This window comes from Erithacus rubecula, assembly GCF_903797595.1.
Source record: "Erithacus rubecula genome assembly, chromosome: 6".
NCBI lineage: Eukaryota > Metazoa > Chordata > Aves > Passeriformes > Muscicapidae > Erithacus > Erithacus rubecula.
Window position 1 is genome coordinate 54,649,218 of NC_136688.1, and position 27,359 is coordinate 54,676,576.

Sequence of the window (27,359 nt, forward strand, 5' to 3'; positions counted from 1 at the left end):
GGCTATAATTTTACCAGGTATTCTGAGATTGATGGGAACATTTGGAGTGGGAGAGTTTAATGCAGATGGTTACAGCAGCCCCTTCTCACCACACACTGTTATAGGACAGAGAATAGGAGAAAAACTTTTATTTCACCTTTCTGCATTCATTGTGTCTTTGATCCCAAAGGAACTTTGATCTATCTAAATAAGAAAAGGACTAAATATTACTATTTAAATAGAAGTTATTTATTCTTTTCATTTTCAATGCTTTAGGAGCTTTAGTAATGCTCTGCAGTAAGTTGTTTTATACCTCTCCTGCATTAAGCAGAAATTAAAATAATGGCTTGTATTCATTAACATGACCATTTTCCTCAAAGCTTAGTCAGGGTTACCAGAGTGTCCCTCTGCTATTATGCCTTGATAGTCAACTCATTAACCCAGTGTTCCTGTCCCCTGCACTGTCTGCAGAGCAAGCTGCCAGATTAATTTCAGACAATGAGAAATTAATCAGTACTATTGATCTGCAGTCTTCTTGATATGAGACTTCCAGGGTGCTCTTAGTCTCATGCTCTTTTCTATCATTTATCCCAGGAAAACATTAGAAGGCTTTGTGTGTTTCCTCAGTGCAATTAGCTACTGTGCATTTTGGGGCTATAATGATGTAACTGTGTTTAGGAGGGTGTGCAAATATTAAATACACAATTTACAAACCCGACAAACCCCACAGATTTTCACTTTGTTTCTTCAGGCGTATTTGTGTTACTGTTTCTGTAGGGAAAGCTATTTAAGGTAAGAAACTACTTGAAGGTCTTCTTAAATTAATCTAAATAAAGATATCTTCATAGTGGACAGTTCTTCACTCACCTTTACTTTACATTTCATGAGGTTTCATTATACTTCCTTTTTCCTCCAATCTCTTTGGATTTTTCTCGTCTTTAAGCCCTCCTGGGCAGGTAATTCCTTGTGTATCTCACTGAAACTGAGCCCTGGGTGTGTTTGGACACGTGTTGGTAAGTGGTCACCCACATCAAGACTTCTGAAAGCTGGGTTTTCTGAGTGTGAACAAAATGTGGTGTTTTTCTACTGTGGATGGTCTGTCTTTGCACGTCCTTGAGCTCCTTCAGCTCTGTGTGTCTGTTCTGTGCTCCTGCAGGGATTGAGCATAGCAGCAGGCAGATAGGCTGGGCACAGTGCAACAGAACAGGCCTGTCTTCCACATCAGCCTTTCAGCCAAAATGAAAGCAGGAGATGGGTAGGAAAGGACTACTCCAAATCAGGATAAAACTCCCACCAGAAGATTTCTGAAACAGAGGGAGAGAGGGATGGATGGCTGATGAATGATAGTGGATGGATGGATGGATGGATGGATGGATGGATGGATGGATGGATGGATGGATGGATGGATGAATGGATGGATGGAGAGGGGATGGATGGATGGATGGATGGATGGATGGATGGATGGATGAGTGGATGGATGGATGGGTGGGTGGATAGATGATGGATGGATGAGTGGATGGATGGGTGAATGGATGATGGATGGATGGATGGGGGGGTGGATGGATGGATGGAGGGATGGATGGACGGATGGATGGATGGGTGAATGGATGATGGATGGATGAGTGGATGGATGAGTGAATGGATAATGGATGGATAGATGGAGGGATGGATGGATGGATGGATGGATGGATGGATGGATGGATGAGTGGATGGATGGATGAGTGGATGGATGGGTGAATGGATGATGGATGGATGGATGGGTGGGTGGATGGATGGATGGAGGGATGGATGGACGGATGGATGGATGGGTGAATGGATGATGGATGGATGAGTGGATGGATGAGTGAATGGATAATGGATGGATAGATGGATGGATGGATGGATGGATGGATGGATGGATGGCCAGATTTCAAGATCCCCCCAGGCACATCTTCACAACCATCCATCAGGTTATTTCACATACCAGTGGCCTTGCTATCACACTCCCAGCTGATTATTTCTCCATCTTTTCCTTCACCAGGTGCTGTCGATCTGCCCGAAGGACATGAGGGCAGACATCTGCGTGCACCTCAACAGGAAGGTGTTCAACGAGCACCCTGCCTTCCGGCTGGCCAGCGACGGCTGCCTGCGCGCCCTGGCCGTGGAGTTCCAGACCATCCACTGTGCCCCGGGGGACCTCATCTACCACGCTGGGGAAAGTGTTGATGCTCTCTGTTTCGTGGTCTCAGGATCCTTGGAAGTCATCCAGGACGACGAGGTGGTGGCTATTTTAGGTACTGTGATCTCTGCTGGAGTGCTTGTGCTTTGTGTGTGTTTTCCTTTTGCTGAGGTTTGAATATTAACGAGTCTTGCCTAACATCGGCTGGGACTATGGGAGGCTGGCAGTTGTCATCAGATGGAGATGCTGTGTCTCCAGAGATCCTTCTCTAGAAGCAAATCCTTCATCTTTTGTGCCAGTGGGAGTGCTCTTTCTGCCCAGCATGGCTCACTGGTCACAGCTACAGTGTCTCTGAGCAGAAGAGAATGGCATCTGTGTGCTTGACATCTTTTAAACGGAGGAAATGCACATCGTTTTGTGTTACTCTCTCAGGAGGATTTCCACATTAACCTTCGCACTGGGATTTGCATTTGTCTCTGTTCTAGCCCAGAATAACACCTGCAAAACAGTCTCTGCAAGGAGGCAAAATTTTTGCTTGTAGTGAGCTGGCTTTAAAGAAAATAAAGAATCTGATCTGACTTTGAAAATGGAGGGGGTTACACCATATATCAAACCACAGTCATGAGAAGTCTGAGTTTAGGTAAATCACCCTGTGCTGTCTGGTTTTGGGAAAGAGCCCAGTGCAGACTCTCATTAGCTTGGATGGGGTTGGGAAAGGTGTGGCACATGGTGGGACTGAGTGGCCAGCACTGGTGTGAAGGCAGGAATCCTCCTCAGAGGCAGAGCTGGTGGCTCTGCAGAAAAACTACCCAGAGCCTGCCTTGCCTGTTTAAAATAGAGCCATTTACTGTGGAGCTCATGTCCTGTTGGATATTTGCCTTCTCTTGAGCTGGAGCTGTCACTCCCTGAGGGCAAAGCCAGTGGGTTCCTGGTCCCAGGGCAGCTGTCAGACCCCACTGAAGCTCTGTACTGCTTCTTCCCTATAAAGGTGGCTCCAGAGGGCTCCTGATGTGTTTCCCTAAAAGTGTGCCTGTGTCTGGGACTGGGATGGGAGTGGGCAGAGTGGGGATGGGGCTGCATGGAAACAGCTCCTCCATGGCACCACTTGGATCCTCCCAACTGGAGTATGAGCTCAGGAAAACACACACCCAGGCTCCTTGGAAATACCTGCTGCACCTTTCTGTATTCTAGTGTGCACTAGGATTTTGAAAATTAGAGATTTAATGTAAGAATGAATCTGTTTCCATATTCAGATGTGAAGTCATTGCAATGAAAGTTCCTGAATCAACAATTTCCATAAGAAATTATTCCTTGTATTCCAGCTCACTGGACCATTTCATTTTTATAATTAATCTCAGTGATGATATCTTATATTTGCTTACAATTATTTAGAAAACAAAAGGCTTGAGAGGAAGTAGCAGTATTTATACAAATAAATGGTTTTTACCATGAAACCAATAAATATGTAATTTACTGAACTAAGAGCTATTACTAAATGGATTACATGCAAAACTTGATTGAATTTATTAATGAATATTGTGTGTTTGGAATGACATGACAGTAAGAACTTTTTGTTTCTACCTTTTATATGTATTAAATCTAGTATCTATGTTAATCCCCATGTGACCAGAGAGACTTTTAACAATATCTGGTTAAATGAATTACCTTTAATTACCAAAAGTGCCTTCAATTCTTCCATGACTCAGAGCTGTGTTCATCGTGTACTACAGGGATTGGCAGAACGTGTAAATGTAACTTAAAGCAGAATAAACTGCTTCCTCTAGTCCTAGAACACACTGAAGAGTTTTTCCTTGCTCTGACAGATTATTTAGCAGAATAGTGAACTGAGTAATTATGGGATATTGTGTCCTTAAAATTCACTTGTGAAAGAAAATCTCTCCCACTTGTAGTTGCAAAGACATTTCTAGTGGCAGCTGCTGCACCTGAAACAGCAACTGCAGATCAGACAATGAAAAACATAATTTTTATTGATCTTCTCTGCCTTGAGAAGTTCAAGCACAAGGAATGTGCTTGAAGGAATGTGAATCTGCCTAAGGGGGAGACCAGATTAAAAAAAAAACCTGACTAATGGGAAAACTCAGTACCTGCTTTGAATGCTCCAAGCATCTGCTGCCACTTTGGTTTTCCCAGGGAAAGTCAACTTGCAGGGTTGAGCTGCCACTCTGTCCATCTTCTCCCCCAGCAGTGACCTAGAGTGGAGGAAATTCAATGAGCATCCTTTGGAAACTTGACCTCATTAATTTCCTCTATGAGAGCAGGAATGGACAGGACATGCTGTCTCCATGCTCTGCTCCTTGCAGAAGAAATAATAGTGCAGTGTTGTTTAATAGAGGAGTGTATTTGCCTTGCTTAAAGAAAGAGAGAGGCAGAAGGCCTCTTTTGCTTTTTTTTCAACCATGCTCACCCTCAGATGGATGGTTTGATGTATTTTTAAATGTGGAATATCCAAGAAAAGTGAGTCAGGTAGGGACATTAAAGCAGGTTAATAACCATCATGTCCCATCTCTTACATTCATGCTTCCATTCAAAGTGCAGGGCTTCACCCTCCCTCAGGTCCTGGCATGAATCATTTAATGGATTTTGCTGCTTTTTCCCTTTGTCCATCTTCCCTTATCATGTTCCTTGCCTCACAGTCAGGGTGAGCTGGCACATCCAACCTTCCTGCCTGCAGAAACTGTCCTCAGGAGACTTGGCATCCTGTCCAGGTGCTTTCCTTGTTTTTTTTCTGCCTTCATGGAACATCCATCCTTTCACTCAGCAGCAGTTTTCCTGCCTCAACAGCACCAACTTTGGTGTTTTCTATGCTTGAGATCAGGGAGCCTGGTGACTGACAGGGCAGCTTGCAGCACTGTGACATTTTGTTCCCTCATGGTTTGATTTTGGTCTCATTTGTGGATAATTAAACGCCCAGCCACTGCAGTAATCAGCATTACAGAAACACTGACTGTGAGAGAATGACTCCAGTTGTAGACCTGAAGTTTTTAGGACTCATTAATGGAGATATGCAGGTGCTCCATCATGTTCCCCTCATTAGTTGCCTCCCCTTCTCCAGGGCAGTGTCCCACCTTCTGCAGGTCCTGGCTGCAGCAGGGAGCTCTGTGCAGAGCTGGGGTGCTGCTACACGAGGGAAAAGGAGACACAGGCATTTTAACATGGCTCATCTGCAGCTGCCAGGAGCATGGAGAAGGGCAAACAGTCTTGTCTCTAATTATCCAAACCTTCCCAGCAAGCGAGGTGACCCTGAGAAGGCACATCAGTAATTTTCCACCGTCTCAAGCAGGAGTAAACAATTTAACTGGCATTGCTCTGCACGGGGAGGTGTTACCAGCAAAGCATCTCAGGGAGGACCAGGGGTTTGGAGTCCCCAGGCTAATGAAAAGAGGCATCAGCTAGCAGAGGGCAGCTCATAATTCACCCTGCTGCAATTAGCCTGAATTTGCTCCTGATGAGGAGTCACACATGGGTGGCAATACCAACCAAGTGCCTCTGAAAGTTGCTTTCCAGCTCCTGCTATTTGCACAGCTGGCTGTGTAAGCTGTGCAGTAACTTAAACTGGGCATATTGATTAACAAGGTTTAAAGAAGTTGTTTTTTCAGCAGAAAAATAATGGCCCACCACGTTCAGATGTTGATTGTAGGAATTGATCAAAAATATTGCTCAAGCTGCATAGCAATAAAAATATATTGAGCAGTGAAATCCTGGTGGGGGCTGTGCTGAGTGAGCTCAGCATGAGAGTCAAGTCAGAATGAATATAAATTTAATAGTTCATGTTTCAGCCACACTTAGGGTCCTGATCCTATAGTATTGTTATTTGCCTTTATGTATTGCATGTTAATTCTCAGCATGTTCTGCAGATAATTCCAGAGTAACCCATTGTTAACTGTTATTAGACAAACCAGACCTTATTAAAGGTCTGCTTCATTAATTATTCCCAAATTTTTTATCTGGGAAGGGGATATGATGCAATATCAAAGGAGTAAAGCATCTTCTTCAGTTTGGTGTGGCAAGTGAAAATAGGGATGAGTCTTTTTCTCTTAATGCAACTTGTGTTTGGAGGTCAGAAGATTTATTCTCCCACCAAATCACACAGAGAAAAGTTCTTTAGAGGGAAGGGCATCTCCCATGTGGGTGAGCAGGAATTCCATGAGCTCCATAGCTCTCATCCTTGGGCATTAGCAAGGTGATATTTGGTATCATCAGCACTTTGAATTTCCCTGCCTGGGCAGCCAGGCACATGCTTTGGGCAGGACAAGGCTGACCATGCATGTGATGCACTTTGTGCCATGGAAACCTGTCAGTCCAGCTCCATCTCACAGTGCTAGTGGCTAATTCCCTGATTTTAATTTGCTTAGTTGCAGCTTGGGTTTCTTCTCAAGTGTAATGAAGGTGGCAGAATTGGCCCCTGTGTCAAATCAGCTCTTGCTAATTTATACTGAACTTCTGTGTTGTTTTCCACGTGAAGTCAACCAAGGCAGACTAATTGTGAACATTTCCCCAGGTTAGTAGCATGCACCTGGTAGCAATTTACAGAACAGGCTGTGTCCTATTTCATCTATAGGGAAAGTCCCCTGTGTTCCAATGAGTTAAAGCTCTAAATTAACTAAGAGGAAAATGATTCATAGAAGAAAGAGTTGGGCTTTTTCAGCTAGCAGAACTGAAATAATTCATGTGTTTTAGGCTGGGTTTTAAGAGCTGAATCTGAAAGTATTTTGCAAAATACTTGAGGGATTACTGGTCTGAAAACAAGTGTGATTTGCTGATCTGCACTGTGCAATTCTTCTTCCAAGTGCCTTGGAATCAGATATGCAGGTTGACATCTGCAGTACCATTGTAAGATTTAGTCCTACTGATGCTTGCTCAAAAGTGTCATTAGTTCTTACTGACAAACCTGAAATTTTCATATTATTTCGTAAATTTAATTTATTTTTGTCTCTGCATGATGGTTAATTATGATAAGAAACATCAATCTTAATTTAGTGTCAGGTAGTGTGTTACAAATTTGATTCACAGCCTCCAAAGTCAAAAAGATTCCTTTCTCTGAATTGATATGTTTTTGAATTAGATCTGCATGTTTCACTGCTAAAACTGGAAAGTCTTGCCAGCACAGGAAAATTATTTAAAAATCATTTGGCACAGTTCTTTTAAATCAGACTAACATTTTGAGGCAATCTGATTTTCCCTACGAGTTTTCAAGGTGGTAGGAATGGTCATGCTTTCAGGTTTATTTCCTCAGTCAGGAAGGACTGAAACCTATTTCTATATAAAATCAAAATGGAAATAACTTGTTTCCAGTAGCTGGGGCTTCTAGAAGGATGTGAGGCAGGATGATACTTGCACTGAAAATGAGAGTGATAAGGAGAGAAATCTTTCTGGACTTTGGGCCCTGCCTGTAGCAGTCCTGAATTCTGGAGGAAAGGTCAATTCCTTTGTGTTTCCAGGTGCAGATGGGAAAGGCTGCACTGTGTTAAATAATGCAAAGTACCTTTGTCAGCACAGACCTGGGTTTTGGCACAGTCTCTTGTCATTGCTGCTTTACTGTCTGTTTTGACAATGCTTCAGAGGCTGGAAATGCTGTTTTCTCCTGTTGTTCTGCCCTTTCCCATGCAGTCCTGTAGAGGTGGATTTATCTGCAGCTCTGTGATCAGCTCTGATCTGATTTTCAAGGAAGCTCTGGCCCTTCTGGATGCCCCAGAAAAAGTTGAGGCTAAAACATTCACAGGGGCAAGAAGACCACTCTCACAGTTTAGAGTCATCCCTGCACATCTTGGGCTGTGCTTGCAGTGATGTCCCAGGTGGGAAATGCACCTGGTGGGTTTGTACCACTGCATCCCCCCCATCTTCTCCAGACACAATTTTGGGGCAGAAGCAGCTGAATCAGACCAGAAATCCAGCCAGCCCTGTCCCAGAAGTGGTCAATAGCAGATGTCCAGGAGAAAGCAGGAAGGTGAAGTAAGGAAACTGTGACACTTGTCAGAATGTTTCCAACCCTCTACTGGGCTGTATTTCACCCAGAGGGAAACATTTTGTGTTTAGTAGCCGCAGATGGATTTTATTGCATGAATATTTCCCATCATTTTGTAAACCTGTGCCACCAGCCCCAGTGTGCCATGATAAGGAGGAGCAGAACTGGTCCTTCACAGAGCTGCTCTGGGTGAATCTGGCTGATTCACTCCCTGCTCCTTGGGTTTCTACATCAGTTTGGGACACTTCTGTCCTGCAGCAAGAGGGTTCACTGCAGATACATAAAAATATTAATTTGTATGAGTATAGACACCAATATATGTAATTATCAGCTCTATTTGTGTGCATGCTGTCATCACTTCATGGTATTTGGCACTTGAGCTGATTGGATGAACATTTTCTCTCTGTGAAACATTTTGCTGGTCCTCAAACACCATCAGCCTTTGCTTTTCATAAGCAAGTGAGGTTTGATTGCATTCTGATGGAAAGCCAACATCATTCATCATGTCTGGCTCGTGCTAGAGTGACTGATGAGGCTTTGGACATATTTTGAAATGGTTAAAGAGTAGCTGGTTTATCTGCTAAGACTGCACAGAAAAACACCTCCTTAAGAAGTCTTGGTCCCCTTTATGTGTTTTTCCCCAGCACTATTTCCCACCAATAATTTATTCTTGAACTGCCTCCCTAAACTTTCTTCCAAAGGATCCAGCAAGCTCTTATGTCTGCTAGGATATTTATTAGCTCAGTTTCTGTCCCCATCTGAAGGAGGATGAATTTTGTCTTTACATAAATACACATGTGGGTCCTGAGATGCTGTTTGAAAAGAATTCAAGCACTTTTTCATTCCATCTGCAAGCTCCTGGGGGGTTCCATAAAGCCCTTAAAAATTTTTCTGCCTGAAAGTTCCAGGCATGAGTTCCTGTCTGGCAAATTGATAGGTTAGTCCATGGTGTAAGGCTGTGCAGAGCATCTGTCCCCCCAAATCTGTTTGGCAAGGTTGTCAGAATACAGAACTGTGCATAGAAATATCCTGACCTGTTATACAGCTACAAACCATATGATTACCCCTAAATATGTTTATTTATGTGATTTATGTATGTGATTATGCATGAATGTGTATGTATATTTTGTGTCCAGGTACACATACATAGTTTTTGGAGTGATAGCAGTGTAACTATTTCAGCAAAAATTATGCCTGCCACCAACACCCTTCACATGTCCTCTTGTTGTCCATGTTGCTTTCAGTTGCAAAATCCAAATTTTTACCATCTTAGTGGTCTTTCCCAACTCAATGATTTCATAGTTCTATAGATGTGGCATTTAGGGGAAGTTTTAGTGTGGATTTGGTATTGCTGGCTAATGGTTGGACCTGATGATCATAGAGGTTTTTTCTAACCCAAAGGATTTTATGATTCTGTGATGTGTAAAATGAAGTTCCCATTCTAATTTACAGCATTCCTTCTTCCAGCAATGCTTTGGGCACTGTGAGCAGGGGCAGGAGGTTTTCCCAGAGCTTCTCCTCCATTCAGGAGGTGCTCAGGACTCAGGACTGGGCAGATTTGGGAGGGAATGCTCTGAGACCTCAGTAAATCTCCAGAGAGAAGCTTTGGAAATTATGCAGGCTGCATAATCAGCACTTCTGCATTCCCAGCTCAGCCCCAGCAGCACTTTCCCTGGAGCTCTGAACATCCCTTGAAAGTGAAAAATACTTGTATGTGTCTCTGGGAAGCTGTGTCAGACCTAGCCAGTTCAATTTTCTGTTTTGCAACCCTGAAAATTTTGTTCTTATTTAGTTGCAATGTGTAAAATTAACCTCAGAATCATGGAATGGGTTGAACCACCTTCCTCTAGACCAAGTTGCTCATCCAGCCCGGCCCTGAACATTTTTGGGATGGGGCACCCACAGCTTCTCTGGGCATCCTGTTCAGAGCCTCAACCACTGAGTAAAGAATTTTTTCCTAACATCTGATCATGTCCTGAGTGAATAATTACCTCTCTCTGCACAGTGAACTACAGTTAATAGGGATAAAGTATAGGACATTAATCTCTGTATTTATGAAAAAAGATACATTGTTTTGGAGAATCTGGTCGGTTTTGTTTTCATTCTGTACATTCCTTAGCACATTTATAACCACAAACAAGCTCAGAAGTGTTTGTGGGAAATGTCAAATTCAAGATTCTTTAAAGGCTTCCAAGATTTTGTATTTTCTGAAGAGTATAAACCACAATGTAAGCAGAGTTTAGCGTTTTGCCCTCCAAATCCAGTGAGTGATGGCTCATGGAATTGTGAATAAGTTCAGTTCATCATGTCCCAGCCTTTAAGTCTCAATCAGGGCAGTTCTCTGACAATGAAATCTTCTCAAGTTTATGAATATTGGGTTTTTTCATCCATGATTTGTGTACAGATTCTGTAACACAATTTGTCCTGAGTTTTGGGGTGAGCATCCACTGCTTTCAACCTCTTGGTTAAATTAACTACCTATTAGGCTAAATTTTAAAAGGGAACAAGTGGTTTGCTCACATTTCAGTGGCAAAACCACTGCACTCTGCACAGAAAGCAGGACTCAGCTTTGTCCTGTGTCCACCTCAGAGAGCAAATCCATTAAGCAATTTTCTGCATTTCAAAAATGGACTGTTCTCTATAAATTATGTAACTCTGTTGAGCGTGTCTGTAAACTGGATTTTGAACTCTAAGTAGAGACAAGGACAATTAACTGCAAAAGGTAATTTCAAAACAGTACATTGGATAAATTATAATGTTACTAGAAAATGCTCTGTATTAAGGAAAACATTTTAAAGCACCTCATTTTATAAATTATACCAGCTGTGTTATGTATTGTAGTTAATTTTAATTACATAAAAATATGTAGAATCAAAAGCAGCTCAATGAGGTGGAGTTATAACCTTTCTAAGGGATGATTCTGTTATAGAGGCATTTGTTAGAAAATAAACAGAGAAGGGAAGATAAGGACTTGCACATTTTATTTCACTCTGCCTGAGAAATGTTAGATATGTTTTACTGGATACAATACCAAAAGCAGAAATGGAAATAGAGAACTAGAACCTCTGAGCCCTGAAAGTAATCAGGTTGGATAGATTACCCCTCTGGCTTGTGTTTCCACAATAGAGTGGACCAAAATGTTAAAAGTTCTTGAAAGAGGAAATAGGGAAATTCATTACCTTTTTTATGCCAAAGCTGTAACATCACCAACCTGCACCAAGGGGCTGCTCAAGGTGCCTGAAATCAGCAGCCACTGTCTGATTTGAGTTCCCTTTTAGTAACTGCTAAAATACAGAGCTGGGATATCTCTGGGGGTCTGAAACAAAAAACAACCTTTGTACCTCAGTTTCTGCTTCAGGATTTGAGGTGTCAGCCACAATCCACACCGTGGGGCTTGCCCAGCCCATGGCCAGGCAGCAGGAGGCAGCTCTGGAATGTTCCAGTGTGTTTTCTGGTGGCTCTTCTCAGAACAACCAGAAGGTCCAAACCTGAAAGCATCTCTCCTATCTGCAGCCCTGCTGGGTCCTGGTTGGGTCTGAAGTGTGGTTTTGAATCCTCATCCTCTTCTCCTCCTTTGGTGTCTAGCATAGGTGTGGGGGGTGTGGATTCCTTGCAGAGGAAAGAAAATTGGGCTAAGACAGCACTACCAGCCCCTGGAGCTCTTCTTCAGCTAGTCCCAAGTCCTCAATCAGCTGCTCTGCCTGCCAGTGCATAAATTACCTTCAGATGTAATTTCCCCTCTGGTTGAAGGTATTTATACATGCATCTGTCTCAGGTGTCAAACCCTCTCTTACTCAGCAAACATTGAAATACAGACTTAACCTAAGGTTCTACTTAAATGGATGAATTTGGGTTTAGAACTATCTTTTGGATGTGTTTAAAATTTAGAGGTTGTTATTTAAAGGTTAAAAGTCTCAGTGAGGCTTTTGGTGGGTTTTCCAGAAGGAGTGTTGCCACTGACACTGAATTTAAAATGTTAAAGCATATTTTAAAATGTGTTCCTTGGGCCCTGGAAGTGACTCCTGCCCTTCACTGTAGAGCCCTGAGGATGAAAGAACCTAGATGTGAGAAGGTTTTTGTAAGAGCAAGACTCCTAAATCACTTGGGAACGGACACCTGAAATATCCAATCACCTGAACATTAGTTAAGTGCTCATTATATTGGGTAGCCTTTGAAAAATCCATTCCTTGTATCTTCAGCTGCAAGGAGACCTTTACAATCTGGCTCTCATGCTTTGTGACACTTCACAGAGCAATCTATAAATACCTTAAAAACCTGGGGCTACTGCTAAAGATGCTCAAGTACCTCAGCTAATTTTAAAACTTTTACTCTTGTTAGTTTTCAGGGTTGGGAGCTTGCGTTGGGATAATTGGGAGTGTAAGACAGGTTGTGAAAAAATCATGTGTGAGCTGAGAAACTCTGCCAAAGCATTACCTTGTAACAAATGTGCCCTGCTGTTTTTCAGGTAAAGGTGATGTGTTTGGTGATATTTTCTGGAAGGAAACCAGCCTGGCCCATGCCTGTGCCAACGTTCGGGCTCTGACCTACTGTGATTTGCATATAATCAAGAGAGAAGCTTTGCTGAAAGTGCTGGACTTTTACACTGCTTTTGCAAACTCCTTCTCCAGGAACCTCACACTCACCTGCAACCTGAGGAAGAGGGTAAGCTCTTTATTTTCCCCTTTCTCCCACCAGGAGACTGCACAGTCCTGCAGGTGCTTGCAGTGTTTAACCACCCCCATTTCCTCCTGATGTTTTCAGGTCATTGCAGACTGAGTGGCCTTTCAATAAATGTTGCCACTGTTGGTAATGATGGCTCAATAAAAGTTACCTGTAGGTTTGCAGCTCTGGAGAGCACTCCTAGCAGGATGACGTATGAATTGCATTTCTTTTCCTTTACTTCACAGTTGCTAGTTTTCATTTTTTGGTGTTTTTTTTTTTTTTTTTTTTCCCACTCCATCACATAAATGTATGAAGTTATATATTATAGAATCCAGATTCTGGATATCTCAAAGCCTCTAAGATACAGTTCAGAGGACAATCTGATGGATGCCAATGTTATAGACCAACTAAGAGAAATTCACTGATGTTAAATAAATAAAATACACTAATCAAAGTACTGTATTAATACCTGCTTCTAGACAGTTGCACAGTCTAGAATTTTAATATGGCAAGGTTAATAAAGCTGAGTAGTGATTTTACATTCACAGCTCACTTCTTAAACCCTCCTGCTCATTTTATAATCAATCAGCAATGCTCACTATCCATTAGTTCTTTCAAAGAACACTCCATCTAAAAATTAATTAGCTATAAAGACGTATCTTGAAAACAGGTTAAGGGATCCTCTAATTCACATTGCGGCTGCAAAATTCCATCTTTATGATTTTTTTTTTTTACGATTGATGAGGGTTATATAAATTTCATTTGCATAGAGAAATCTCATAACAATGATTTATAGATTACTGAGCATTAGCTGTGATCCTCTAGCTGCTGAAACACATTTTTCTGCAGCTGTACCTTGGGCATCTCACCTGATATTGTACCAAGGCTGCCTTAGTATTTCACAAGACAGTTTCAGCCTCTGCAGTAAGAGAAGTTCAACACGACTAGAATTTTGCTTTCTTAAGCCTAGTTTCTCTCTAGAGCTGCTTTCAGAGGAGGTTTCAATTTCTGTGCATCACTTGTGCTCATGGATACCCCAAGTATGGCACAAAATATCCCTGGCAAGAAGCAGATGCAATGGGATTACAGTGCCCCTCTGTCTGTGCTGGAGCCTGAAAGAGCTGAGTTATAATCAGGTTTGGTTCCAGCTTGTCAGCTTACCTCTGACTGGAAGGTTGTTAACTGCATTTCAGACCTGAAGGAGAGCTTTGGAGCTTGGAAGCTGCTTTGTGGTTTCTAGCTTCTCACTTCTCTGTTGATAAGAAGTGCTCCCAGCCTTGACTTCAGCATTTTCCCCTTTTCCCCCTCACCAGCTGCAGCCCTGCAATGACAGCTCTGCTCAGGCATTGCTGATGGTGATTTCATGGGACAAGATATGCCACATACATTGTACCAAAATGTATTCTTTCCTCCTTAAAACTGTGAACCTGTCACTCCAGCTGGATTCCTGAGAAAAGCATGGGCATGCCTATTCCTGACAGGGCAGTGTGCTGCAGTCCAGGGATGCATATGGGGAGCAGCCTCCTGCCTGAGTTGTCACAGAATTTCTTCTCTCACACACACCTTTTTAAAGGAAAATTGATTTCCCTGCAGGTCCCTGGCTTGGGGAATCACACAGGTGGAATAATTCATGGAATTTAGGTTCCCAGTAGAGATACCTGTGTTTAGCTCAGTGTCAGGTACATGGACTTTGACATGGAGACAGTGATTCCCAGTAAGAAGGAGCAGCATTCCTAAAGAAATGTTATATTTTGCAGAAGCAAAGGAAATGCTGTTTGGGGGAATGTGTGGGCAGTACATGAGAGCAGATGAAGAGGCCAAGAAGGGTGGTGTCCATGTGGGATGAGCAGAGTGAAGTTAATTTCATTAAAAATTGGGTGATGATGTCCAGGGTAGTCACCAATCGCCTCCACAGCCCTTGAGGGATGAAATCATCTGGCCCCTCTTTGGTGCCCAATCTGGAATGGGAAAACCATCCCCTTTTGATTTCAGAGTCCAGGATCATTAGCTTTTAAATACCTCATGTACATCTCCTGCAGTTCCAGTCAATAACTGTTTTGGAAGCAGCCTGTCATTGCAGTCAGATGTGCTGAGCCTGAGCCTGTTTTGCAGAAATTCTGTGTTTTGTTCCTGGGCACAAAATAGATCATGCCACATCCAACACAGGGACAGAATCCAAGTCCTGTTATATAAAGATATCCAGGGGATTGTTTCAAACCTCCTGTTTGCTGGATGGAGATGTGATTCCCTGTTGGGAACCACAGAACCGTTTGCAGTGAGTTCATTCCTGAGGAAAATTGGTGCCATCCAGGACAGTTCCATCAGGTGAACAGAAAGCAATTGTTCAGGCAAGTGAGGCTGGGCTGACAGCTGCTCATGCTGGAGTCATTTAACCTAAATGGAAAGAAAAGCATTGCCTCCTTTAATTGATTTCTATAGAAATATATACCTAGCACTTTTTCTACATAGTCATCAGTCATAAGGTTTGACATTTAATTGTAACATAAATACACTCCTTGGGGGTTTGTGCCTGAGAAAATGGCTGTTTTCACTGTCACAATGCATAGGCAGAAGTGTTCTTGCACCAGGTCTGCTCTTTGAAACATGCATCCATGGATTTGGGTGCTGCCCTGTCCCTCAGCCAGCTCTTTGATGGAGTCCATAGACTGAAAAACATTTAGACCTTCAAAAGACTAATAAATTAATAATAGTGCTGAGCACAAAAGGTTATTTCCACATGACAGGGAAGCAAAAGTCTCGTTGAAGTGGGAAAATAATGTTTTCTCACTCCCAAATAGCATTTAGAGCCTGGTATGCTGAATGACCTCCTTAAGGGATCTGCTCAGCAAAAGTATTGCAGCATATCATGTTTTGTGCTCTAATATCCTTGCAGCATGTCTGACATCACTAATGCACAATCCAAGGCAGAACAGGACTTTGAACTTTTTTTTTTTTTTTTTTTAATCGAGGAAAATAATTATTCTGAAAAGATATTCTTTAAAAACACAACGAGATTACATAGCTGCCTCTGAGGACTGAGTAATAAAGCATGGTTTGGGATGAGTCTTCAAAGAGTTAATTACTGCCTTCTGAAGCTGGAAGAGAATATTAATAATATCTAATTCATTAAGTGCCTTTCAAGATTTCACACAGCTGGAGGGGGGCCTCTGTGCAAGCTTGAGCCATGGAGCTCTGCCTGAGGAGTGGAGTCATGACTGATTTTTGGGAGACTCTGTGCATCCAGTCAAAGGGAAGTGAACACCCAGGCTGGAAATCTCGAGTCAAAAGGAGCAACAGAAGTCAGGGGGTCTGCAAATGGTTGCAAAGTTTCATTAGTAAATTACACATTGGCATGGGAATTTTTATGAGTTAAAAGTGGGAGTTTTTATGAGTTATGCTCTCCTTGTGTAAGCACACAGCAATGGGTTTTGGAAAAAACAGTGGGATGAAAGGGAGTAGAGAAAGAGAGGCATGAATGAAAGCAAGCAAACAAGCAAAAGAAGGGTGAGGAAGAGAGATCACCATTCCTGGCTCCAGTGTTGTTCCAGCTGGGGTGTCCAGGGTTGTGGGGTGCACACATGCCCAGGCTTTGTGGGGGTATCTCTTTATAGATAGGGTTTCCCCATCCTGGAGAGAAGTTTCTGATTTTCTATGCAGATTAGTTATCATGCACACTCAGTTCTTCCAGATCTTCCTGGAATTTGGTTGGAAGGCTTTGAGGGTTTTGGGTGGTGTTGATCCCCTGCTACTGTCCATGCCCACATCTCAGCCTCATTCCTGCACTTGTGCTGTGCTATGCTGTGTTTATTTCCAGGAGACAGAACAAGGATGTTTGTCCTGGAAAAGTCCTGCCCTATCTACCTCCATATGGCCCCTGCTCCAGCCACACTCTGTTGTTTTGTTTTTTTTTTCTCTTTTCTCATCATTGCTTCCATTTGTCACAGTTAATGCACCACCTCTGCTGAACTGCCAGCCCAGCAGAGCCTGTGCAAGCCAGGGGAAAAAGAAAATCCAGATGAAATCTTGTCCCTCCTTGAAATCACAGCTAAAATTCTCCTGTGCTTCCATACAGCAAAGATTTCTGCTTTTAAGGCACACAGCCACATCCTGCAGTTTCCCACTGTGGGCAGAATGAGCTGTGCTGAAGGGATGAGTCAGGAGCAGCCAGGGAAGAGACAATTGTTCATGTCTGACCCCTGGTGTGTTTGCTCCTGGAAGGTGTGCTGAGAGTGAGCCAAGGAGCTGTGAGAGAGATGAGTGCCTTTAAGGCAGCAAAATCCCATTCAGGGAGGCTCAGCTCTGCTCCCTGCAATGCTCTTAAAGCCAGGGACAGCAGTGTGAGCACAGGGACAGCACTGCAACTGATGTTACCTAATACCTCCAGCACTGAACCTCTGGGGCTTTTTTAGCAGGCAAGGCCATCATACTGTGTTAGCACACACGTCCTATTTTCCTTTCTTCCTTCAGATTAGAATAATTTCTTTTTAAATTGCCTTCCTCTTCTTGCTTGAGGTTTTAATGCATCACATGTGGTTTCTTGGCTGAATCACTTGTCAGTTCTGTGTCATGTGGTTTTTTAGAAAAGCTTTATCTTGAGTTCTGCATTCACGTGTCCTAAAAGTGAAGGTTGTCCCAAGGTTCATTCCCCATCCTTATTTTCCTTTTCCAGACCCTCCCCATGGTGTGCTGTATTAGTGAGTGTCCTGATGCAGAAGCAATGCCAGAGGCAGAGAGCCTTGTTCAGCTATCAGCCCTTGCCCCTGAAAGTCACTTGAGTTCTGGTTACCCTGGGGACTTGCTCAGGTTTTGAGCTCTGAATTAAGCCACTCTCAACTGCAAGATCTCAGTTCAGAGCTGTTTGCACTTCACCAGCTGGTGCTTACACTCAGTCCCCATCAGTCGTGGGGAGTGACTTGCTCACATGGAAAGGGGTCAGAGCATCATCTTTATCTCAGGCCTTTTCTCTCCCTCTGGTCTTCAGTTGTCTGGGTTTATTTTTTCTTTTATATGAACATGTTGCCCCAGAAAATTAAGTCCTATAGCTGCAGTTTATCTTTAGTGACTGTTTAGTGTGATTGCTGAATAAGTAAGTTACACCTTCAAAAATCAATTTGATTTTATTTTGTTCACATCTTAGCAGACTTTGCAGCTGCCATTATGCTTGAAAGGACTTTCACTTTGGAAAATTTTAGATTTTTTTTTTATTTTTTTAGCTTTATTACATTCACCGCTCTCTGCAGACATGTCAATACTCAATTGCAATATTTCCTAAAGGACTGTTCCACTGTCAATATCTATATTATCTATGTATATCTATCTATATCTATATCATCTATATCTATATATATGTGTGTACCTATAACTATATCTATGTCTATATCATTTATATCTATCTATATCTATATCTATCTATCTATCTATCTATCTATCTATCTATCTATCTATCTATCTATCTATCTCTACATCTATATATCTAATCTATCTAATACCATCTCTAATGGTGTCTACACTTGTATACTTCTACACTTTTCAAATGTGCTTGGGTGAGAAGAGCTCACTCTAGGCCATCAAATAAAGTGACCTTGTCCAAATTGTTGATTGGTGGTCCTGGGCTGGACATTTCTGCAGAAACTGCTCAGGGATCTGGGCCAAACCTGTGAGGAATTTATCAGTACAGATAATGCAGCAATTCCTTGTGTATTTGTGACTGTGTGGTTACAGACAGCCCAGCAAAGGCCATCCTCCATCTTCTGCCACTGAGAGCCCCATGGATCCCTCCAAGTGAGAATTACAGATCTGAAACAAGAGTTTTTCTGCATCTCTTCCTTCCCATCTCCTTCTCCCCTGAGCAATTCCTTGTGTCTTTGTCCCTCTTCAGGGATGTGGGGATTTGAGTTTAAGGCACTCAAAGCAAGGGAGTGAGTCCCTGGAGGACTGTGTGTGACTTTGCTAGGTAGAAGAGCAGGATAAAAATTGAAAGGGAGAAGTGCAGCAGCTTCAAGTTGAGCCCCTGGCAGACAGTGTGGGACAGTGTGAGAGCAGAGTGAGCACTGCAAGAGCTGCAGTGGGTTTGCTGTCACACTTCTGTAGCTGTGAGCTGGTCTCTTTTCCCTGTGCCCACTCCTTTCCCTCTCCTTTCTGAACATCTTCATCTCCTGTACACTCATCTCTTCTGGGCTCTCTTCAGGTCACACTGACTGTGGGAAATGAGGTGCAATTGCACCTCTGTCCCCTCCCTGGAGGAGCAGAGGCAGCACAGAGGTTTTCTCTTGCTCAGCTGAGGCTGCACTCGTGGCTGAGTGCAGAACTTGGTGATAAGTGTGAAACTCTTGAATGCATCCAGGGCAACAAAGCTGGTGAAGGGGCTGGAAGGAGTGCAGGGAGCAGCTGAGCACTTTGGGCTTGTCTGGTTTGGAGAAAAGGAGGATGAGGGGTGACCTAATTTCTCCCTGTGACTGCTTGAGGAGGGGAAAGGGGACAGAGAGAGCTACTGATCTCCTTGGGATGCAGTGACAGGATGTGTGGGGATGGCTCAGAGCTGCTCCAAGGAAGATTTACTGGAAACTAAGAAGCATTTTTTTTACTGAGAAGATGGTCAAATACTGGAAAAGGCTTCCTGGAGAGACAGTTGATACCCTCAGCCATCAGTGTTTAAGAGGCATTTGGACGCTGCCCTTAAGATCAGGCTGTAACTTTTGATCAACCCTCAAGTGGTCAGGCAGTCAAATTAGATAATGGTTGTAAATCTCTTTCCACTGAAATCTCTCCTCCTCTCCTCTCCTCTCCTCTCCTCTCCTCTCCTCTCCTCTCCTCTCCTCTCCTCTCCTCTCCTCTCCTCTCTCCTCTCCTCTCCTCTCCTCTCCTCTCCTCTCCTCTCCTCTCCTCTCCTCTCCTCTCCTCTCCTCTCCTCTCCTCTCCTCTCCTCTCCTCTCCTCCTCCTCTCCTCTCCTCTCCTCTCCTCTCCTCTCCTCTCCTCTCCTCTCCTCCTCTCCTCTCCTCCTCCTCTCCTCTCCTCTCCTCTCCTCTCCTCTCCTCTCCTCTCCTCTCCTCTCCTCTCCTCTCCTCTCCTCTCCTCTCCTCTCCTCTCCTCCTCTCCTCTCCTCTCCTCTCCTCTCCTCTCCTCTCCTCTCCTCTCCTCTCCTCTCCTCTCCTCTCCTCCCCGGCACTGAATATCCTGTGGGTTTTTTGGGAGGTTTGGGGTACTGTGGATTCACAGCACAATCTGGATTAGCACATTTTGCCTTCAGACTGGAGGCAGATGCAGAGATCAGCCCCTGCACCATCATCTTTGGCAGTGTTTCAGAGCCACACTAATCCCCTGGGGTTCCAGCAGGCCAATATTCTATTCTGGATATAATCTCAGAGTTAAATACCTTCCTCAGCATCCTGACCATGCTTCTGTAGGAGCAAGTGACAAATCACCAGCTCTGTTAAAAGCAGGGCTGAACCCAATTCTGATAATCCTTTGGCATTACAGAGATAGACTTACTCTTTTCCTTTATGTGTAACTTCCCTGTCTAAATCTAAATCAAAAGGTCGTTTCATGTTGTTTGTCTGCTGGTCTTTATTGAGAAATGCAAGGCAATTTAGCATACTCCTCACTCAAGGATCATTGCACAGCATTGTCTGGCTGCAGACAAAGGAATGCTGAGTGCTGGTGTGATGCTTTCTGCATCTTTAGTGTCAGCAGCTGGCACTAAAGGCACTCAGCTGATTCACCCAGTGAAAGGTGGGAGCATCCCTTCCTCAGGCAGGCAGGGCACTCTGGGGGATTTGTTTGAGTGTGGAAAGATTAAACAGGAAACTCAGGGATGAGCAGCATCCATAGGTAGACAAAATGTGACTGGCTGTGTTGAGTGAAGACTCAGATTGGTGATTATTTGCTATTGCTCTTTCTGGGAATTAATATTATTTTCTTGTTTAGAAAGCTCTGATAATTAAGACATTCTCCTTGGCTGACACAGAAAGCATTCTGCAGGCTGTCTCTAGTATAAGCTTAAGGTGGCATTGCTTGCACAGGACAGGACTGCTAATAAAAAAATAAATCAAAGGTTTGTTATTTTTAATCTTGTAAATATTAAAAAATAAACATTTTGTGTCTACATCCCCTCATTGATTAAAATTGATGCTTTTAATCTCTTCCCACTGCAGAGAAAGGGGAGGGAATGTGCCTGGTGCAATGGGAAGGAACATTCCCATTTCATTTTTGATTTCCAGTTAAGAAAGTTTTTTACCAGCAGGCAGGATTTGCACAGAAAGTGGGGACAGAGATGTTTTGTGTTACCTCTAACCCTTCCAAGCATTTATTCCACAGAAATGGATTTCTTCTTACAGGGGCTTCTGAGCCTAATTGCTGTGTAGATCTATGATTTTTTTTCAACTTGGTAAGTTCTGAAAGAAAAGGGGGAAATGTTAAAGAACTGAGATGATTAATTCTGTCATTGCTTCCTGGAGCTGAACACCAGACATTTTAACAACAGCACAGTATGACTCGAAGGTATAAAATGAGCTTCTACCCCAGACTTTTCATTCCCTAAACCTTACTTTTGCCAGACTGGGAATGCAGCCCAAATGCACCCAAAGCCATGGCTGGGGAAGGAGAATTTCTGCCTGTTCATTGGGATGGTATCAGTGGATCCCCTTGGGCTTCACAGGCACAGCCAAAGCTTGAGCCTTCATCCATCTGGCTCTGCCCAAAATGGGATCCATTTTGACCCATCTAGAAATGATCAGTGACAGTTTCACAGCAGTTTTGCAATGGAGACAGCACTGATTTTGTTAGGTTTTTGCCTTGACTTGAACAAAAAGGCTGCTCAAATAAATAAATAAATAAATAAGCAAACAGCTTCTCAAATGCTAAATAAAACTCCCTGTGCAAGGCCTTTCTTTTCTGTGCTAGTATAAATCCATTAATCTATTATTTTTCAGCTAACACTTCACAGATGCAATAAAACCCAAACATGCTGGTTCAGCACATAATAATCATTGCAGTCCTGCAAATCCTAGATTTAAATTGCTTTCAGTGGTATTTCAGGGCTGCTTTCTACAGTGCATGTAGCAAAGTATTAAATTGTAAACAAGTGCAAGAGGAACTTTGTGGGAAAGTTTGCATGAATCCCACTAGTTTCTGTTAAAAATAAACCCCAGCCTGTCACTTCCAGCATGATGGCTGATTGACTGTGTCTTTTTTAATTGTCTGCCAGTGGCTGTGATTAGCAAGCTGGCTCAGTTTAGGTCCCATGCAAAGAAAGCCTTGAGGAGCAAATTCAGGAGATGCTTAAATATATTCCAGAGGTGGGCACAGCTGTCAGGAGGGACAGGGACATTCTGGGAAGCACCTGAAAGAAGCTGAGTCCCTTATTATTGCACTTCTGAGCAGCTTACTGAAAGCTAAAAATATTCTGTGCATTTAGGAAGAAAAGTATATTATTAATTTACTTTTCCCCCATATTTTTACTTCTCAGAATTTACAGCCCTAGCTCTTAATTTGTTTCCCTTCCTGAAGATAAAAAAAACATAATTAATATAGTTTTTAGTTGTATATTACTGTTAAAAAAAGGAGCATAGTGTGAGCAGTTATAAAAGCCTCTGATTCTCTTAACTCCATTAATTAAACTGTCAGTGATCTTTTGATATCTTGAACTTTGGGACCTCCCCTCTGATTTCTGGGTGAATATCAGATTTTTTTTATTAGTACTCCACAAAGCTGTCTCAGCTGCCAAATTCTATATGCTGTTTCCTATATTAAATTTCCATCAGTCACTGTACCTGCAGAGCAGGGGGACTTACGTCTCTGTGCTCTGTGAGTACAAATCCCTTTGGAAACAGTCCATTGTTCCTCTTTTGTAATATGAACAGAACTTCTGTTACTGCAGGAACAGGCTCTGGCTTTTTCTGAGAGCCTAAAACACTTCACACTCCCTTAAAAATGTGAAAATGGGCACCTAAGCAACCAACAGATGACAGCAGCAAAAAACAGCCATTTCTAATCAGGATATTTCTAATGAAAATTTCAGATTAAATGAAACCTTTTTATTATGGTTAAATTTGTTTTTCCATTCATGCCCATTGCTTCTCTCTCAGTTGCAGGCATCCAGTTTTCCTTGCCCCTGTCCCTGACCTTAACAGAGCATTCTGTCATCTCTGTAATTAACTTCTGTGTCTGACCTCTCTATTTTCACCAATTCTGCCTTCCTTGACTCCGTTTCACTGTAGAGAATTTTCATCTCCATTGTGTGTCTGAGGTAAATCCATTTTTAAATGGAACAGTTGCTGGTCAGAGCAGCTCAATTATGAATGACCATCCTTCTCCCAGGCTGTGTTGGCCATCCTGCCAAGGAATACACGAGGAATATAAATGGATGGACTGAATCAAGCATGTTTTTCATGTGTGAATAATTGTCCCTGTTCCCATTTAGTGAAGGGCTCAGCCAACAACCTCAAGATGTTCTACAGAAGTACATGAATAATAATTTACAAGCTCAGTGCAGCCATGCATTAATGCACAAACAGATGCCTGACTGAGCCTGATGAACCAGCAGCCATAACTTAAAGCATTTGTTAGAAATTTTGTAGTAAGCGTCCCACAAAGAGCTTCCTGCCAGACCAGTTGGGCTCAAATTCAGTCCAAAGTGTCAGACAGTTGCTAACAGGGATGGCAAAGAATCTGCTGGGACACAGATTGGGCTTGCAAAACCTTGCAAAACCCCAAGACCCTTCTTTAGCCTTGCTGGCTTTCTTGAGGGCCAGATGCTCTGGCCCCATGGATCAGCCCTGCCCCATGGTGGAACATAGAGTTACAGAATCACAGACTGGTTTGGGTCAGTTTGGCTTTAAAAATAATTTCCACTCCCCTGCCAAGGGCAGGAACAGCTTCCACTAGAGCAGGTTGCTCCAAGCCCCATCCAGTGATTGATTCCCAGGGCTTGAACATCCACAGCTTCTCTGGGCAGCCTGTGCCAGTGCCACCCTCACAGGGAAGATTCCTTCCTTGAATTGAATGTGTTGCAGTGTAAAGCCATTTCCCCTTGTCCTATTACTGCATGCCCTCATCACAAGTCCTTCTGTAGCTTTCTTGTAGCCCCTTTGGAGGCAGGAAGGGGCTCTCAGATCTGGCTCCTTGTCCAGGCTGAACAAGCCCATCTCTCTCTGCCTGTCATTATCAGTGAGGTGCTCCAGCCCTGTGAGCACCTTGGTTTTAAGATCTGACCAGCATCTAAGGCAGGTGGCAACCCCACTGAGTAGAAACATCCTCCTGGGCAAGGCCTTCCTGGGAGAATGTGACTGCAGAACTTCTGTGTTGTGTGGAAGGATTGGGGTGAGCTGGATGTTTTGGACATCAGAAAAAAAAAACAAAGAGGAAAACAAAAAGATGCTTTAGCCAACGTTTCTGAGCTCAGAAGGATCTCTGGGAGGCAAACACAGCATCTGAGATGGAAAATAACAGAGGTAGAGATCTGTATTTTTGTGTAGTGTCTTTTTACATCCCTGCAGCAGTGTTTATCCTGCACCAGCTGGTGTTTCATTAATTGTGTGTGCACAGGGAGTGGTAGAAAGCAACACAAACTCAATGTAAGCAGGGTGAAGCATGGCCACAAATAGGGAAATACAGGATTGTCAATGTTATTGATTGCAAAGACCTGTTATTTGTGCAGGTACAGGATTTCCTTCTAGGCCCAGACAGGAAGAGAGGATTGACTCCAGTTTTACATGAGGAGGTCATTTCTGATCACTTTTAAAGCCAGATTTTCCAAAGTATACAATACTGGGGATTACAAACTAATTTGTTTAGGTCTGGAGCAATGAGATAAGCAAAGGCTGCAAAAACAGCAGGCTCAGCCCCTATGGAGCATCCTGTGTCAGTGCCTGAGTACATGGATGGGAACAAAAACAGTGCTGGTGAGCTTTACAGACACCCACAGCTAGCAAAGAGGAGATGGCTGTGATACAGATAGCAGGGAAGATCACCAAGAAGCACATGAGAAAAATGGAAGGATCTTTCCCCAAGAGTAGATTAAGTGTGGAGACCCAGTAGAGGGATACCCACAAACAGGATATGGTCAGATGGTTCAAACCCTTCACAGACAGTCTTAGCTCATTGCCATGAAAGCCCAGGGATTGGTTTAATGCAGTCAGCATGCAAGTGGGAAGGAAATGCTCTTCACCACCCCATCTGTTCCTGCCATCCCCATAACCCCACCAGTTCTCTCTCCTTGTGCTGCCTCTTCCCCCTGGAAGCCCTTCAGAAATAAATGCAGGGCTCTGCAGAGTCACCAATTTGCCAAGTGCTTCAGTCACATCTCCTGAGCTGGGAAAACATGCAGTGGTCCCTTTGGGGACAGGGAGAGCACTTCATCCTCAGGGGTGTGTGTCACATAGGCAGCCCATGGCTCTGCCACGACGGTCAGCAGCAGCTCCACCTCTGCCCAGGTGGCTTCAGGGAGCAACACTCTGAATTTTCACATGGCTGATGCTGTGTTTCTGTGGTAGAGAGCTCACTAGCTGGTGGGTAGCTCTCCTCCTGGCTTTCCTGGCTGTGGGTGATTCCCCTTGACTCTCTGCCCCAGGAAGGAAGAACCTTTGCTGGTGCACATTCAAATATGAGGAAACATTAGCAAAATCATTGAAATTAGGTCTTTGCTCTCTAAAAATTAAATTAATTTGATCATGCCATAAATTGAAGGCCCCTGGTCTGCTGACAATTACAGATGCCTCTGAAATACTGTAATTCCTTCAGTCTCTTGAGCTAAAGCACCCTCAGTGGCAGAGCTACACCAGCCACTTAAGGCTGAAGGGAGAAGTTTTAGGTGAAAGTAACATATCCTCTTCATGGTATATTTCTTCTTGACAGCATACTCCTTAATGCTTGCATGCTTGTGTCCTGGCTCTTTTTTTTCTCCCCAAGTGGTTCTTCCCCACTGAAGCAGTGGTTGTCATCATATTAAAGGCAATTTCATCGTGTTCCAACAGCCAGCACTCCTTAATCACACCCTGCCAACCAAGAGCTCCCAACTGGGAAAAGCTTTGCTCCTGCTGGGAAAGATGTTTCACTTGAAGAAACCCTAGGATACTTTTTAAAGTTATTTCAACAAGCTTTCTTAAATGAAGTAGATATTAAAAGTTTAAATAACCTTTTGGTCTTCTTGTCCTGACAAATTTGGATTTCCAAATGGTTTAATTGAGTTATTTCACATCTATGCACAGTGGGCTGACCCTGTCTTTCAGAGGTGTTAATCCTTTCCAAGTCTTAATTTCAAATTAAAAGAATTGCCAGGTCACTCTGCCAGTGGATTTTGTGCTGTGTCTGAGTTCAGAAGCACAGATGTGAGCTACTGAACAGCCCCAACTCATTCTCCCTGGCAGCATCCCTGTGGCTTTGTTTGCATCCCATGGGTAAGGTAGACACTGTGGTCAGTGTCATTTGAGCTTGGGTTTCATCCAAAAGATCTGCAGAAATGGAGTGAGCACTGGCAGAAGTGTCCTAACTTTGGTCTAGACAGCTTCAATCCTCTGTGATATGTCAATAGGCTGTGTAGGAGTGTCCTAGTTTGGAGGATAGGTGTCTGCTAAGAAAGGCAGAAGACTGTCTTTAAAATGGAGAATGTAAAACCTCTCCCTCCAAATTATGATAATTTTGAAATTAAGGGGCTCTCAGGCAAAGATATGGGAGTTAGGAGTAAGAGTTCTTTACTAGGAAAACTAAAATAGAAATGCAGAATTACAAAGAACAATCCCAAAACACTGCCAGAGTCAGAATCCAAGCTGGCACAGTCAGTCAGGGTGGTGGCACAGTCCCATTCAATGGTGGCTGCATCCTCCTGCAGTGGCAGATGTGGTTCAGCTGGAGCAGTGCTCCTGGAGAAGGTGCAGTTTCCTCTGAAGCTCCAGGGATGATGTGGAAGGGTCTGGCTTTCCTCTGGAATCCAGTGGAAAAGGCTGCTCTGATGTTCAAAATCTCAGTTTTTGTCTAGGTAGGAAAGGCTTGGCTCCTGCCCTGGCTGGAGCATCTCCCAGTGGGATGTTGTAATTTTATCAGTCATGCACTGGGACTCAATGGCCATGAACAGGAGATATCTCCTGGAAGGAGGATGGGTTGTGGGAAGATAAAGATGATTGCCCCAGCTGGTTTAAAGATGGCCCATTAGCAGATAATATGTGCCACAGAGATAAGGAATCATTGTCTCACCCAGCTTCAACAGGTGGTGATATAATACATATTTCTGGTCACATTCTGTATTGCAACCCAAGACAAGGAGAAGAAATAACTAAAGTAATTTTGACATGCTTGGCTGGCTGAGCGCAGAACCGAGGTGCAGTGTGAGCTTTGGGCTTGAAAACAGAGACAGGGAGAGCAGTTCTGAATGCTGCCTAACCAGAGAATCCCAGAATCCCATGGTGGGTCAGGTTGGAAGGACATCAGTGGACAATCTGGTCCCACCTGTCTGCTCCAGCAGGGCCCTCCCAGAGCACAGGGCACAGGATTGTGTCCAGATGGTTCTGGAATATCTCCAGTGGGGGATTCTCCACACGCTCTCTGGGCAACCTGCTCCAGTGCTCAGTCATTGCACAGGAAAGAAG

At 43.4% G+C, this 27,359-nt stretch overlaps 1 protein-coding gene across 1 annotated transcript in view; it reads left to right on the forward strand.

The window, feature by feature from the left end:
• The window catches only part of KCNH5 (potassium voltage-gated channel subfamily H member 5), a gene marked incomplete at its 3' end in the record, with an annotated part of 145,915 nt that overhangs the window by 104,586 nt on the left and 13,970 nt on the right, over positions 1 to 27,359 (forward strand). The window contains exons 9-10 of the mRNA XM_079308248.1: positions 2,000 to 2,252; positions 12,586 to 12,782. Coding sequence (XP_079164374.1) covers positions 2,000 to 2,252; positions 12,586 to 12,782 — 450 coding nt within the window. The remainder of the gene's footprint in view (positions 1 to 1,999; positions 2,253 to 12,585; positions 12,783 to 27,359) is intronic.